We start from the raw sequence: 17,078 nt of genomic DNA, 5'->3' as shown, positions 1-17,078 counted from the left end.
CTCTGTGGTTTCAATGAATCTTGACTGTAGTTCTGTCATCACATTATGGCAATGTGGATTTAAATAAAGACATTATACATCAATAAACATTAAGTGTTCTTATAACTTATTAGAGATCCAGCTACACTATTTGGTCCCAAAACATATTTAATAATAAAGCCCTTCACCTTTTTTTTAGCCTTTTATTTTTCATGTGCAGAACAAACCACACTGATTTAAAAATTAACATTTAACTGGAAACCAAGAGCAAGCAGTGAGACCAGCACAGATCATTACCACCAGTGCTCTATCGGTGTGGTTTTCTTCATTTCCTGTTCCTCGTCATAGAATGAAAGCATTTTTTACGTCTTCTGCATGTAGAAATTTTTATTTTTCATTAGATGTAACATTCAGACAGTTGACACTCTTGGATATGGCAGGCTTTACCTTGCTGATATGGACTGTCAGCAGTACTCTGGCTCTTGGTGAGTTATTATATTTAACTATAACTAAAAAGTGAGTGTGTTGTGTAAGAAAAATAGTAATATTTCAGTCATTTTACTGAGTAACAGATGTTAATCCTGTTCATATGTTAGGAAATGTTAAATAGGCTACTTGTTTTACAACAACTCTTGCCTTTAAAGCGTGTTTTTTATTTGGAGACAGTTTTTTCTTTAAAAAGTATTAATGCTTATTTTAATTTTTTTGCTTTTGGCAATCCTAAACACAATATATAAATAAAAACAGAGAAGGAGACCCCCGCATTGTGGCTTATTTCCCCAACTTACAACGTAAAATAATTATTTAAAAAAAAATCCTAACTAGGGATAATAACAGAAAAATTAAATTACTTCTAATTTTTTATTCATATTTCTATAAATAAAAATGTCAACATGTTTCCCTTTAGATAAGTTTTTACATAAAAACTGTAAATTTAAGGTTAATTAATCCGTCACATCATAGTTTCTCTCATTGTATAACGTAAGAGACATTTTAATATCATGTATCAGCATCATGATAACGGGAGGCTGGTAGACCGCTTTGTGTCACGGTGTGGAAAAATCATCTGTTCCTGAATGTGAATAAAACAGGTGACAGTTAAGGTTGCATAATTTCTTTGGTTGGAACACAGGATGGTCTTCTTTAGAAAAATATACAAATAAATGTAGTCTGGTTTGTTTTAAGGAAGTTTATAGACTTTGGCCCTAAAACGGGACCTGCCATATTCTGACAGCAAGCCCGACTGCTAAAAATGATTAACTTGGTATAAAATAAAGTTTTGAGGCAGGTGATGACAAAGACAATTAATAGATAAAGGTTAAAATCTATAGAAAATATTTCTACAAAAAAACAATACTTTCTTACAGGGAAACAGAAAATAGTCTTTTCAGGTAAATAATGATTCTAAGTGGTAAGAAGCGTCTGAGAAATGCCTCAAAACAAGATGATCGAGACCACATAAAGAAAGCTGGAGGAGCTGACTTTAAAAGTCATCAATCGAACCAATAAATATGATGGTTGTTATTTATTGGTGGTTTATTTCATCTGTACAGGCCATCTTTGGTTCTTTTCAAAGTTTCTATTAACTTCCTCTTAATGAGGAAAGAAGCTTTTCTGCATTAAAATCTGCTATCCAGCTGCAATAATGCATAAAAACAGCAACCAATGAAAATGGCAGGTCTCTACACTTTCCAGCTTCTGCTGTGCTGCATTTGAATTTTTTTAGCCAACAGTAAGTACAACTGTTTAATTGTTTTTATTTTGCTGTAGTATTATTTTTTTTTTAACAACATAAACTAAAGGCAGTTTTATCAGACAAAAAAAATGGTCACCACAGCATTTCTCAAAATTTGTGCGAAGGCATAAATTGTGAGCTAAAATATTTAAGGTGTTCACAACTGATAACAACAAGTAATAAACTTAGGGACCAATTTCAGATATATCAGCTAAACATGAATCTAAAAAAAATGCAAAAAGTATCATGAGTGAAAATATAAAAAAAATATTTTTTTTGATAAGGATCAAACTTTAGAAATCATACTTTATGACCAGGTTTGTGTCACGTCTTGGTAGTGGTTTAGAGGATCCAAATGCAGAGGCAGAGAGGCTGAGATGAATTCCTGCGTTTTTTAATGATGAAAAAAGGTTAGCTAAGGCAGTAATCCAAAAGTCCAACAGAAAATGTAACAGACCAGAACCATGGAAACATCAAGGGAAAACACGCACAAGGAGCCAGGGAATGAGGAGGTGAGAGGACAACGGCGACGACCGGACCAGCAACAACAAGGAACCAACAAAGAGTGAGAGCAGAGGGAGAACATAGCTGACAGAGACAAAGGTAGGGCTAACGAGCTTACAAGGAGCAGGTGTGAAAGGAGACAACGAGGGAGCCAAGGGGAAAGGAACACACACAAGAGGGCAACAGGGGACAACAGAAAAACGCGAGAACATGAATCTAGAAATTACAACAAAACTGGAATTAAACCAATAAAACTAGAAAACACGGAGCAAGGTAAAGTAAAACAGAACCAAGACCATGACAGTATCCCCCACTTAAGGGCGGATCCCAGACGCCCTAAAATGTCCATAAACAAAAAACAACCCACCCAGGGTGGGTGGAGGGGGAACCAGGAAGGAGGGCAAAAAACACAAAACCGAATGCCAGAGTCCGAAAAACAAAACAACCCACCCAGGGTGGGCGGAGGAGAATCAAAGTCTCTGGAGGCCGGCCGTGGGGCCGGCGACAACGCCGTCTCAGACGAAGGGGGGCCTCAGGAGGAGGCTGGCAACGCCGTCTCTGACGAAGCCGCATCAGCCGCCTTGGGGGCCGCCGTCTCAGACGCAGCCGCAGCAGCCGCCTTGGGGGCCGCCGACTGCGGCTCAGGAACAGCCTCAGATGGGGCCGCCGACTGCGGCTCAGGAACAGCCTCAGAGGGGGCCGCCGACTGTGGCTCAGGAACAGCCTCAGATGGGGCCGCCGACTGCGGCTCAGGAACAGCCTCAGAGGGGGCCGCCGACTGCGGCTCAGGAACAGCCTCAGATGGGGCTTAGAGCGCCATGTTAAAAGTTTTAACATGTTCTCTCTCTGGATCTAAATATTTACTTTTACTAAACGGGTCAAAGTTCTACTTGGAGTTAATCTCAGAACAAAAAGCCCAGAAATGATTGAATGTTTGTGTCTCTTCAGGAAACGACAAAACCAACGTTGAACCATCTGATATGAAGCCGTTCACTGACTACAACTTTACTGGAGACATCAAGAATAACAGTGTCTCCATAAATAACACAACTCCATCTGTACACGTCAACATTTACTGTGGTGGGTTAAAAACTACTGCATCTCAGTGGAAAGAAGAACAAAGTTATTATATTAACAAAGTGTGGAGTGAAAAACAAAAGGAACTGGATTCATTGGTGGTTATTATTTTATTCCAACAGATTTTAAAATAAGAGATTTAAAGATCAGAACATTCAACACTTCCATTAACCTGAGCTGGATAACAACAAGTGATAAATGTCAAGATATTCTTCACAACCTGGATGAGCTCTCTTACAGCTGTGATTGTCAGAACAGCAAATGTGAGTAAAGTTATTAGATTTGGTTTTTTTTTAGTATATTAACATCCAATAATGTTAAATATATTCTCAGTAGGATCATCTAAGTATTAGATATTTAGCTGAAAAATTGAAAACTTTTCTATCTATCAGTTTTAATTCTTTTACACAAAATACATTTGGAGATTAATATCAATGTAATAACCAGATATGATCAGTAAAGCTCTGATTCATAACTATCAATGTGTTCAAGCAGCAGTGACCTGTGGACGACTTTAATGGAAATATTTTATTCACCTCATGTTTAATTTGACAAACAGGCCAAATTCTTCTTCAGCATTTATTCAACTTTAACATGTATCATTGAAATTATTCTAACAATATTTCATACCAAGCTACTGTATTTAAATAAACCACAATACAGATCCTGGACGTAAGGTTGCAGCTGAAGCAAAAAAGAAAACAAAACCTGACGGAGGAACGTGTGACAATGGAGGACTTGAACCATTCACGGATTACAGATGTAAGGTCCGTCCCATCTACAACAAAGAAGGGCCTTTCAAGGAAGAAGAAGTTACAATAAAGACTGAGCCTGGAAGTGAGTAACTAATGAATATATTTTGTGAAATATTAATGCATTTTTTTAAGTACTCACAAATTTAAAATTATTTAGCATAACCTTTCAATTCATTTGTATGTCATTGCGTTTGAACGGAAGTACATCCATGTTTTCTCCTAGGAAATCCAACTCTTCTTTAACAAATAAATAAAACATGTATTTTTTAGATTCCATGGGATATATTAAATCACTTACAAGGAAGCTATTATTTTTAAACAGTTTGAATTTGCTAAGGGCTTAAATGTTGTTTTGAAAATCCAAATTCTTTCATCAGTTTTTATATTAATTCAAATAGTAAATTATAGTATGTGGATTATTTAAAACAGTAAATGGATTAAAACTAGAAAACTGCTAATAATTATTTATGAATTAGTTTAACAGATGAGGGAGTCTACATTTACAGCAGAATTAGACCAAGGTGCCAGAATCATACGTATTCTGTCATTCTTTGCGCCTGTTGAGAAAAGAATATTGACAAGTTTATTTTTTGACCCAGAATTGTATCTTTATTAATTCTGTGAAACCTGCAGTGAGTGTCTTACACCAGAGACTCACTGCAGGTTTCACATAATTAATAAAGAAATCCATTTTAATAAATAGCATATGTTTGGTACATAAAAAGAAAAGATAATATTGTCATAGTAATTCTTAATAATTCCCTGTTTAATGAGGGACCTGCTGATCATACAATAATCATCAATGTCAAAATTTCCAAATGAAAACCTCCTGAAGATAATGAATCTAATCTAATCTAATACATTATCAGTTTTTGTTCAAGTGTTTATAAATTACAAATCTGAAAAAGTTTCTCATGTTTCAGTTTGCTTCCATCATTTTATCTATGTTTCCTCATATGTGTCTTTTCTCTTCCTCCTACAGTACCTGATAAACCTGAAGTACTGAAAATTGATTATCCAGAGAACAATAAGATCTTGGTAAAATTTTCAGCTAAGACATTTAGAGGACCAGAAACAAAATACATTGCAGAACTTGTTGGGGTCCCTGGCAGCGAAAAGACTCAACAAAACCCTGAATTTGAATTCCAAGATCTGAAATACTTAACGTCCTACAGAATAAAGGTTTGTATAAACCTGAGCTGATTTCATGGGAAAAAATATTTATTGCTTTCCTGTAACCTTTTCCTGAATGCTGTGGATCCTAATTAGAAATATTTTGTCATTAAAGGTTAAAACGTACAACGGAAAGCTTGAGAGCGAGTCTGTGGAAATAGAAGCTAAAACTCTCTGTGGGTGTTGACTGAAAGAGAAACAATAAGCATAAGTGATGCTGAACACCAAACACAGCTTAACTCTCTACAATTTGTACATTAATGTGTCTGCTTTAACAACTCTGTTATATTTTACACAGACAATGATAAAGCCCTTATTCGCTGTTTGGTCGTTATCATCTGTGCAGCGCTACTACTGGCTTTCTTCATCAGGAGGAGGAGACAAAGCAGACAGTAAAACATATTCAGCTAATCTGCTTGTTGACTTTATTACTGTATTACTTTCCTCTACATACAGATGTGCTACAGTTCATATACCCTACCATTAAAATCAGGGAGAAAAAAAAAATCAGCTGCCAGTAAAATAAAATTTAATTGACAAAAGTAATAAATAAATGTAATAAAAAAGATAATCATACTGATTTTGAATAGATTTTTTTTAATGTATTTTTATTTTATTTTCCTAAATTGTCATTTAGTGTTTTTTATTTATGATTTCTTTTTTCAGTTTTGTGTTATTTAAATTACCAGTGTGAATTCATCTTTTCTTTAATGGGAGGGTTTGTAAACTTTAAAGCAAAACTTTATAATCCTCTGACCTTATTGCTTTTCCCCACAGTATTTTTAACGACAAAGGGCTGCTAACCACAACTGCAAGTAAGTCAAGTGTAGTAAGAGGATAACAATAAACTGTATTCTTACAGTTAGGCCTTGGTTAGAGCACCACATAACGTATAAACTGAGATTATCTAGAATTAATACAGTGAGTTAATTTTTATATGAGAACAAAGCCAAAAATAAAGTATGTTGCTTTATTCCTGCAGTGATGAGATCTTTCCTGTTCCTTGTTACAGTCTATGCTAACATGCCACCTCCCCGCTGCAATCAAAGCAATCACTGATGGCGGACTGATGGAGCTGCAGATGAAGACCCAATTTAATGTGTTGTTGTATCTGAGAAATTTGACACTTAAACCCAGGGCCATACGCAGGACCCAAAGAATACTGAGGCCAAGAGTCAGTCACTTCTAGGTGGTTTCAGCGGCGTGCTTCCCAGAAACTGTCCCATCATTTAAATCTGTCCATTTTCTGAATCTTAAGGAGCAAAAGAAACATCATTCTGACTTTTGAATAAACTAGTCAGTACATTCCTCTGTTCCTCTTTCCCTGCCAGATATTTCAGGCATTATAAACTTGTAAACTTGATTTTAATGTCATCTTTATTTTGAAGCTTCTATCTAAGAGGTTAGAAATGTGTCACAAATGTTCTTCAGATTTACCTTAGTATTTAAAATAGACACCCAGACCCTATTATATTATTATGTTGAAAATAGTGCCTAACCTGTTCACTCTTGTTATGGAAGGCCAGCTGTTGAACATATTTCTATTATAATCTTTAACAATACTTCAATTATCATGCAATAAATATTTGACTTTTAAAATGCAAACAGTTCAGATGCATCATCTTCCTTTTCTAGTACCTGATCTCCTTCTATCTCTCTCCTCACCGACACTTCTGTTGTTTTTCCTCTATGGTTTCAATGAATCCTGATTGTAGTTCTGTCATCACATTATGGCGATGTGGATTTAAATAAAGACATGCCCTTCACCTTTTTTTTAGCCTTTTATTTTTCATGTGCAGATCAAGCCACTCTGGTTTAGAATTCAACATTTAACTGGAAACCAAAAGCAAGCAGTGAGACCAGCACAGATCATTACCACCAGTGCTCTATCGGTGTGGTTTACTTCTTTTCCTGTTCCTCGTCATAGAATGAAAGCATTTGTTACATCTTCTGCATGTAGAAATTTTTATTAGATGCAATGTTCAGACAGTTGACACTCTTGGATATGGCAGGCTTTACCTTGCTGATATGGACTGTCAGCAGTACTCTGGCTCTTGGTGAGTTATTATATTTAACTATAATTAAAAAGTGAGTGTGTTGTGTAAGAAAAATAGTAATATTTCAGTCATTTTACTGAGTAACAGATGTTAATCCTGTTCATATGTTAAATGTTAAATAGGCTACATGTTTTACAACAACTCTTGCCTTTAAAGCGTGTTTTTTATTTGGAGACAGCTTTTTTTAAGGATTAATGCTTATTTTAATTTTTTGCTTTTGACAATCCTAAACACAATATATAAATAAAAACAGAGAAAGAGACCTCTGCATTTTAGCTTATTTCCCCAACTTGCAATGTAAAATAATTATTAAAAAAAAAATCCTAAATAGGGATAATAACAGAAAAATTTAATGAGTTCTAATTTTTTTATTCATATTTCTATAAATAAAAACGTCAACATTTTTCCCTTTAGATGAGTTTTTACATGAAAACTGTAAATTTAAGGTTAATTAATCTGTCACATTATAGTTTCTCTCATTGTATAACTTAAGAGACATTTTAAGATCATGTATCAGCATCATGATAACGGGAGGCTGGTAGACCGCTTTGTGTCACGGTGTGGAAAAATCATCTGTTCCTGAATGTGAATAAAACAGGTGACAGTTAAGGTTGCATAATTTCTTTGGTTTGAACACAGGATGGTCTTCTTTAGAAAAATATACAAATAGAAGTTTCAGTCTGGTTTGTTTTAAGGAAGTTTATAGACTTTGGTCCTAAAACGGGACCTGCCATATTCTGACAGCAAGCCTGACTGCTAAAAATGATTAACTTGGTATAAAATAAAGTTTTGAGGAAGGCGATGACAAAGACAATTAATAGATAAAGGTTAAAATCTATAGAAAATGTTTCTACAAAAAACAATACTTTCTTACAGGGAAACAGAAAATAGTCTTTTCAGGTAAATAATGCTTCCAAGAAATGCCTCAAACTACAAGATGATTGAGACCACATAAAGAAAGCTGGAGGAGCTGACTTTAAAAGTCATCAATCGAACGAATAAATATGATGGTTGTTATTTATTGGTGGTTTATTTAATCTGTAAAGGCCATCTTTGGCTCTTTTCAAAGTTTCTGTTAACTTCCTCTTAATGAGGAAAGAAGCTTTTCTGCATTAATATCTGATAACCGATAAAAATGGCAGGTCTCTACACTTACCAGCTTCTGCTGTGCTGCATTTGAATTTTTTAGCCAACAGTAAGTACAACTGTTGAATTGTTTTTATGTTGCCGTAGTATTTTTTCTTTGAACAACTTAAACTAAAGGCAGTTTTATCAGACAAAAATAATGGTCACCACAGCATTTCTCAAAGATTGTATGAAGGCACAAATTGTGAGCTAAAATATTTAAGGTGTTCACGACTGATAACAACAAGTAATAAACTTAGGGACCAATTTCAGATATATCAGCTAAACATTAATCTAAAAAACAAATGAAAAAGGACCATACAGTACGAGTAACTTTATAAAAATACTTTTCATTTGTTATCACTCTAAAACTTGATCTAACTTCTCCAGCTGAATCTGTCAGGTTTGCAGTGGGGCTTGTGCCTATCTCCAGCAGTCTATGTATTAACCTCAGTCATGCTTTTTTTTTTTATTGTGAGAGGACGTTGGAGTACCTGTAGAGACACACATACATAGACAGGGAAAACATGCAAACTCCATGCAGGAAGAGCCTAGGCCAAAAATCAGACAGCCTCCCTACCTCCAAGAACTGAACCAAACACAGCAATGGCTGCCAGCACAGGTTCTATGTTCACATCTGAGTTTCTGACTCTAATACCTGTTTGATAAGGATCAAAGTTTAGAAAACAGTCTTTAGGACCAAGTTTGAAGTGGAAAGCAGCAGATAATTATTTACTTGAGATGAATAAAGAAATTATTTTTAATGTTTCTATCTTGTTTCTTAACAGCTGCAGGAAGCAAAGATCCACAGTGTGAGTATCAGCTTTGAGGTCATGAGCTAAACTATAAATTTGCAATTTTGTGGATTTTTTCTCTAATAAAAAATAGAGATTTTTTTGCAAGGATTGAAAATAACATACTTTTTTTCTCTATGATGCTAACAGGTTGGCATAATCAGTCCTGGAATGCTGTTTAAACTAAAATTTGAAACTGTTATTGTTTAGGTTCTTACAGCTTTAAATCGATCCAGTTTGGTTTCCTGATAAATATGACAGATTTTACTGAGGGTCTCTACACCATAGCTGAGAAGGAAGGTCTGTTTGAAAGGAAAGACAATGTTTTTTTCTCCAATAAAAACTCAACTCATGAGATCAAACCCCTGAAGCCGTGCACTAAATATGAAATAATAGTCACACTTATTGGTGTCAATGATACAAAAATCATCTGTAACAAAACTGAAGATAAAAATACAATAACAACAACTGGAATGAGTAAGTAAAATATCCTCACATCTTAATTTACGTTATGTACTGAAATATGACTAGGACAAAACTGCTTTGTGTTTCAGAACCAACAGACATTAAAAAAGTCTCCTGCCCTGCTGGATATCCCAACCACTTCTGTTACCAGAGTGGTTGGGACATCAGCTCTTTATCATCAAAATACGTCAAGGCTTCACCTCCAGAGTTCAACAGTGGATCATATAATTTCAAACCTGCTTATGAGAATATCTGCTCAGATTTTGTTTTAGAGTATCCTACACAGAACTGCACATACAGCCAATCTACCACCCCTCAATATGTTCCTGTTGGTATGTACAAAAACCTATTAAAGATAAAAATCTATTTCTGTCTCATCAGTTATATCTATTTGATACTTTTGTTCTTCAGATTTCATTGATCCAAAGGACATAAATCAGCCTAAACCCACTAAACTTCCAGCAAAGATCGAACCAAAGAAACCTTCAAGTTGTAAAACTCTCACTGTTGAGTACAAATGTTCAGGTGAGCAGAAACTAAAGCTGTCAGAAATATTTAAAATAAATTACAAAAAAAAAAAAACTGTAAAAACAGATCTTTGCCTAAAGACACATTGTAAACAAATGTATTATTTTTAGGGAAAAGTTTTAACATGTTCTCTCTCTGGATCTAAATATTTACTTTCACTAAATGGGTCAAAGTTCTACTTGGTGTTAATCTCAGGACAAAAAGCCCAGAAATGATTGAATGTTTGTGTCTCTTCAGGAAACGACAATAAAATAGTTGAACCATCTGATATGAAGCCGTTCACCGACTACGCCTGCACTGGAGACATCAAGAACAACAATGTCTACATAAATAAGACAACTCCACCTGTACATGTCAACATTTACTGTGGTGGGTTAAAAACTACTGCATCTCAGTGGAAAGAAGAACAAAGTTATTATACTAACATAGTGTGGAGTGAAAAACAATAACAGGAACTGATTGATTGGTGGTTATTATTTTATTCCAACAGATTTTAAAATAAGAGACTTAAAGATCATTAAAATATCCAACACTTCCATTAACCTGAGCTGGATTACAATGAGTGATAAATGTCAAGATATTCTTCACAACCAGGATGAGCTCTCTTACAGCTGTGATTGTCAAAACAGCAAATGTGAGTAAAGTTATGAGATTTGTTTTTTTTTTTCTAGTATATTACCATCCAATAATGTTAAATATATTCTCAGTAGGATCATCTAAGAATTAGATATTTAGCTGAATATGGAAAACTGTTATATTTCTTTTACATAAAATACATTTGGAGATTAATATCAATGTAATAACCAGATATGATCAGTAAAGCTCTGATTCATAACTATCAATATGTTCAAGCAGCAGTGACCTGTGGACAACTTTAATGGAAATGTTTTATTCACCTCATGTTTAATTTGACAAACAGACCAAATTCTTCTTCAGCATTTATTTAACTTTAATGTATCATTAGAATCATTATAACAATATTTCATAACAAGCTACTGTATTTAAGTGCAGCTGAAGTAAGAAAGAAAACAAAACCTGATGGAGGAACGTGTGACATTGGAGGACTTCAACCATACACGGATTACAGATGTAAGGTCCGTCCCATCTACAACAAAGAAAGGGATTTCAAGGACGAAGTAGTTCATGGCAAGACTGAGCCTGGAAGTGAGTAACTAATCAATATATGTTGTGAAATATTAATGCAGTTTTTTAAATACTCACAGCTTTAAAAGGACTTAGTAAAACTTTGATATTCATTTCCATGTCATGTTGCAATTGACCAGAAGTATATCCATGTTTTCTCCTAAGAGATCAACTCTTCTTTAACAAATAAATAATACATGTATTTTTTAGATTTCATGGGATATAATAAATCACCTATAAGGAAGCTAATATTTTTTAACATTTTGAATTTGTTAAGGGTTTAATTATTGTTGTTTTGAAAATCCTAATTATTTCATCAGTTTTTATATTAATGCAAATAATAAATTATAGTATGTGGATTATTTTAAACAGTTAATGGATTAAAACTAGAAAACTGCTAATAATTATTTATTAATTAGTTTAACAGATGAGGGAGTCTACATTTACAGCAGAATTAGACCAAGGTGCCAGAATCATACGTATTCTGTCATTCTTTGCGCCTGTTGAGAAAAGAATATTAACAAGTTTAGTTTGACCCAGAATTGTATCTTTATTAGTTAGGTAGTTATGTGAAACCTGCAGTGAGTGTCTTACCCCAGAGACTCACTGCAGGTTTTGCATAATTAATAAAGAAACAAATTCTAATAAATAGCATATGTTTGGTATGTAAAAAGAAAAGACAATAAAATCTAATCTAATCTAATACATTTTCAGTTTTTGTTCAAGTGTTTATAAATTACAAATCTGAAAAAGTTTCTCATGTTTCAGTTTGCTTCAATCATTTTATCTATGTTTCCTCATATGTGTCTTTTCTCTTCCTCCTACAGTACCTGATAAACCCGAAGTACTGAAAATTGAATATCCAGAGAACAATAAGATCTTAATAAAATTTTCAGCTAAGGATTTTAGAGGACCAGATAAAAAATACTTTGCAGAACTTGTTGGGGTCCCTGACAGCAAAAAGACTCAAGGAAACGCTGAATTTGAATTCCAAAATCTGAACTACTTAACATCCTATAGAATAAAGGTTTGTATAAACCTGAGCTGAGCTAATGGAAAAAAATATTTATTGCTTCCCTGTAACTTTTTCCTGAATGCTGTGGATCCTAATCAGAAACATTTTGTCATTATAGGTGAAAACTTACAACGGAAAGCTTAAGAGCCAGCCTGTGGAAATAGAAGCTAAAACTCTCTGTAGGTGTTGACTTAAAGAGAAACAATAAGCATAAATGATGCTGAACACCAAACACTCTCTACAACTTGTACATTAATGTGTCTGCTTTAACTTCTCTGTTTTATTTTACACAGACAATGATAAAGCCCTTATTGGCTGTTTGGTCGTCCTCACCTGTGCAGCGCTACTAGTGGCTTTCTTCATCAGGAGGAGGAGACAAATCAGACAGTAAAACTTATTCAGCTAATCTGCAAATTGACTTTACTATTAAATTACTTTCCTCTACATACAGTTGTGCTACTGTTCATATATCCTACCATTAAAGACAGAAACAATCAGCTGCCAGTAAAATAAAATTCAATTGACAAAAGTAATAAATAAATGTAATAAAAAAGATAATCATACTGATTTTGAATAGATTTTTTGATATTTTTTTTCCTAAATTGTCATTTAGTATTTTTTTATTTATTATTTCTTTTTTCAGGTTTGTTTTATTTGAATAACCCGTGTGAATTTATCATTTTCTTTAATGCGAGGGTTTTATAAAATTTCAAGCAAAACTATACAATCCTCTGACCTGATTGCTTTTCCCCACAGTGCTGTTAATGAAGAAGGGCTGCTAGCAATGACAGCAAGTAAGTCAAGTGGAGTAAGAGGATAACAATAAACTGTATTCTTACTGTTAGGCTTCGGTTAGAACACCACATAATGTATAAACTGAGATTATCTAGAATTAATACAGTGAGTTAATTTTTATATGAGAACAAAGGCAAAAATAAAGTATGTTGCTTTATTCCTGCAGTGATGAGATCTTTCCTGTTCCTTGTTACAGTCTATGCTAACATGCCACCTCCCCGCTGCAATCAAAGCCATCACTGATGACGGTCTGATGGAGCTGCAGATGAAGACCCAATTTAATGTGTTGTTATATCTGAGAACTTCGATGCTTGAACCTAATATTTGTGGATGAACCCTCCCAGGTTTCTCTCTGTCATAATGGACAGTCTTTCATAGACCCTTTCCTTCTGCAACCTCCACAGCTTCTTTAGTGGTACCTGAGATCTAGAGGTCATCCTCCTTAAACTCCATAAAGGGTCCTGAAGCCTCCCTGGATTCCTTTCAGTTTGCCTCCAGAGAACTAAGATTTTTTTTAATGTTCAGTTTACCTTCATGAAGTCTGTGCCTTGCCCTAATGGGGTAACCAGCCTGTGCAACCTGAGCTTTTAGGTTGTTTTTTTGGTTTTCTGGTGGTGCAGAAGTGACACTATGGGCTCTGAGACAAGTAATAGTTTTTACTCTGGTTTTCACAGTAATTGATTGTAATTTGAGGTTTCTGTAAGGAAAATAATTTGGGATCCCCCCTTTTATATGAAATCTAGTTTTTTTTACGTGTTTCGTCCTGTCATAAATTTGTAAAAAATAATTTTACTGTTTGTTCGCATCACTATCAAAGGGATCATCATTTTATCATCACAGTTAAGCCTTTGCTTCATTTATGTTACAAAGGCTCATTCCTCAGATAAAGGAGCATGATAAATCAGAATGAAGGAATGTCTCCATATTCCAGGTGGAAAAACTGAAATAAAGTTAGACCAAGCAACTTATACAAGTTAAGAAAACTTGGTTCTTCGATGAAATAAGTCAAGTACTTTAATATAACAGAAGGATGTATTCTGCTGCATTAATCTGCTCCTGATATGGAACAAATAAGAGTCTTGCAGTTACAGTTTTCTCTGCTATGTAATTCATCTTATTCTCTGTCGCTACGCAGGTATTTTTTTATTTCTGTTTTTATTTTGTTTTTCTCAATATTTTTAACATATATATTCATATAGTATTAATTTCTTACATGTTGGATGGGCGCACAGCTGGATTAAATAAATGGTCTAAACTAGCCAGACTGTATTTTTTTGATCCGCCCCTCCATTGATGTAATTTCTGAATTCAAATTTGAAACTTACCAACTTTAGCAATAAAAATAAATTCACATTTTACATTGTGTAGTTTGTGGTTATGACAAGTTGGTTCCCTGTATGTCAAAATAAGTCATGGATCATGTATTACATTTTATTATTTTTATTATGGTAATTACTGTATATGTTACTCTGAGGCTAAACTACGTGCTATCAAGTTAGCCTTTGAGAATAAAGCAGAAGTACCAGTAAATCTCCAATAAATGTCAGCACTGTGTTGCAAACACATCGAATAAGATAAATGATGTAAACTACTGCATTCTTCAGAATACCCTAATCAAATATTTTGATTAAATTGAATACTCTGTAAGTAGTCATATAATATAGTATAAAAAAGACCAAACTTTGCAAGGAGAGAAACTACTGTAGGGGTAAAGGCAAGATGGACGAGGATCACCTCTCTTCAAATTTCAGGTATTCAGCTCCTGGTCTGGACTGATTTAGCAGTTTCCTCCACTCGTCTGATGATTATCTGTGCTGTATAAGCAGATTTAAATAAGCAATCATTAAATAACTTGTTCCTTTTGTTGGAACCAAGAACATAATTTTACACATTTATTCACTGACCTCCCGGAACAGCAAAGGACAAATTAATTGGGTGAACAAAAATTATACTAGCTAAATGTCCCGCTTAGCCCTGACTCCAGACCCCGTCCTGACCTCCCATCGGATTGAACTGACTGGTTTTAATGTGATGTCAATTAAGTAACTTAGGTTACATTAGGTAAAGAAATGTTAAGATAAACAATGCCATTTTTTGGGGTGAATTATTAAGTATTGATTTCTTAACACACTGAAATAAATTGTAGATACCGAACACACCCATATATATGTATTTTTAATTTTCCATTTTTACTTTTGTCCCTCCGTCTGGGTCGCTCCAACCAATCTGACCTTAGGGACATGGCTAGTTTGCCTTTGCATTAATCTGGGCCTGGATGGGTGTCATCTGCTTTCATGTGTAAATCTAAGAAAAATAGGGATGAGATTTGCCTGTCCCAAAACTAGATCCCCTTTGGTCCTTGGCTACGCCTAGAAATATATCTATAAAGGTTATGAATAGGACAGGTGACAGAGAGCAACCTTACAGGAGTCCAACATGCACCAGGAAAGCGTCCGACTTAATGTCGGCAATGTGGGAACAGACTCCAGCTTGAATTGAACAAAGACTTGATAGCGGCTGGTAAAGGGAAGCTCACTCCATACCCCTAAAGCACCACAATCAATGGTGGCCTGTGGGAGACCCAGTAATGTCTTTTATTATTGGATGAACCAGTTAAAAGTGTGTCTGTGAGATCACACAGGGGGTGGACTGTGCTGGAAACCCCCTCTTGGTACTCCCAGTTTTAATTACATCTGAGAGAAACACGCAACAACACCACATTTGGGCAGGCGCAGGGAGGATCGGGGTGTTCTCACACCACTGTTCTCCGGCTGCTGCCCGCAGTCTGGGGCCTGGTGGAAGAGTGAGCCACCTGGTCCGTGCTTTTGGCTGGGGCCGGCTGCGGGGCCTAGGTGGCCTGGCGGTGGCGGGGCTGTCGCCTCTGCTCTCCCCAAAGAAGGTTGGAAGGAGGGGCATGAAGTGCCTGGTTGAAGTGTTTTTTTTTTTTTTGGGGGGGGGGGGGGGGGGGGGGGGGGCGGTTCTGGTTGGGTGGCCTGCGCGGGATGGGTGGGCCCCGGTCCCGGGAGGGGCGTCCGTGTGCGGGGTGGGGGGCCGGGCTCGAAGCAGGAATGAGATGGGTTGGTGTGGCGGTGTCGCCGCTCCCCTCCCCCCCCATCCGGATTTTAGGTTCACTTATTGGGTCATCCGATAGTCCCGGGACCAACCAACGGTGCCACCGGGTTTTTGGTCCTGGTAATATTGGATGTGATTGTTATGTGTGAATGTGTGTCCGCGTTGTTATTTTATTTTTTATTTTTTATTATTTATTTCGTTCTTTATTTTATTTTTTTTCTGTGGTGCGAGTGGGGGCACTAGGGAGGGAAGGCATGAAGGCAATTGTGAGTGTTTTTTTTTTTTTTTCTCTCCCAGGTTGGGGTCTCAACTGCACCCTCTCCCAAATACATTAAGTCTCCACTAGTGCAGAGCCCATTCCCCCCATCCTGCTCTCTCTCCTGTGGCTGGCGTCAGGGCTCACCGGAGCACTGGTGGAGCTTGGGGTCTGGAGGTGGATGCCCGGGGGGCTGCTGGCTCATTCCTGGCGGCCTCTCCGCTGGCCCCAGCCGGCCGGGGCTTTGCTGGGGCTCCTGTCTAGGGGTCGGCCGTCCCTGGGGCCTCGGATCCCTGGGGCACGGGACTATGCATTTCGGGGTGGGGCTGGGTGTTGTTCGGTGATTTTCGGTGTCGGTTCCGGTGCCTTCACTTTGATGGCGGTTCCTGGGAGATGCTTTTTCCGATGCCGGTTCTGTGGTATCGGTTCGGGGGGGAGGGGAGCTGCTGGGCATGATGAGGTGCAGGTCTTGTGTGGTAATGTGGCCTTTTTGTTTAGTTGTTGCATGTTTTCTGATTTTGGATTTTCTTTATTTTTGAACTTGTTTGCTTGTTTTCAATTTTGTGTGTTGCATGTTTTTTCGGATTTTGTTTGGAGGCCACATT

General features: G+C 36.3%; 1 protein-coding gene across 1 annotated transcript; it reads left to right on the top strand.

Annotated features, from left to right (window-relative positions):
* The first annotated feature begins 412 nt into the window (after positions 1-412).
* On the top strand, positions 413-15,952 carry LOC119784199 (receptor-type tyrosine-protein phosphatase C-like). The gene is made up of 9 exons (XM_038286150.1): positions 413-464; positions 3,167-3,298; positions 3,418-3,558; positions 3,959-4,132; positions 5,033-5,232; positions 5,339-5,399; positions 12,644-12,737; positions 13,107-13,144; positions 15,930-15,952. Exons 1-9 carry the CDS (start codon positions 413-415, stop codon positions 15,950-15,952), a joined length of 915 nt encoding a protein of 304 aa, XP_038142078.1.
* The last annotated feature ends 1,126 nt before the right edge of the window (positions 15,953-17,078 follow it).

The sequence above is a fragment of the Cyprinodon tularosa genome, unplaced genomic scaffold (assembly GCF_016077235.1).
Source record: "Cyprinodon tularosa strain WSP-4 unplaced genomic scaffold, ASM1607723v1 ctg106, whole genome shotgun sequence".
Taxonomy (NCBI): domain Eukaryota; kingdom Metazoa; phylum Chordata; class Actinopteri; order Cyprinodontiformes; family Cyprinodontidae; genus Cyprinodon; species Cyprinodon tularosa.
The sequence above is the reverse complement of the archived record's forward strand: the minus strand, read 5'-3'. Positions and strand labels throughout refer to the sequence as shown.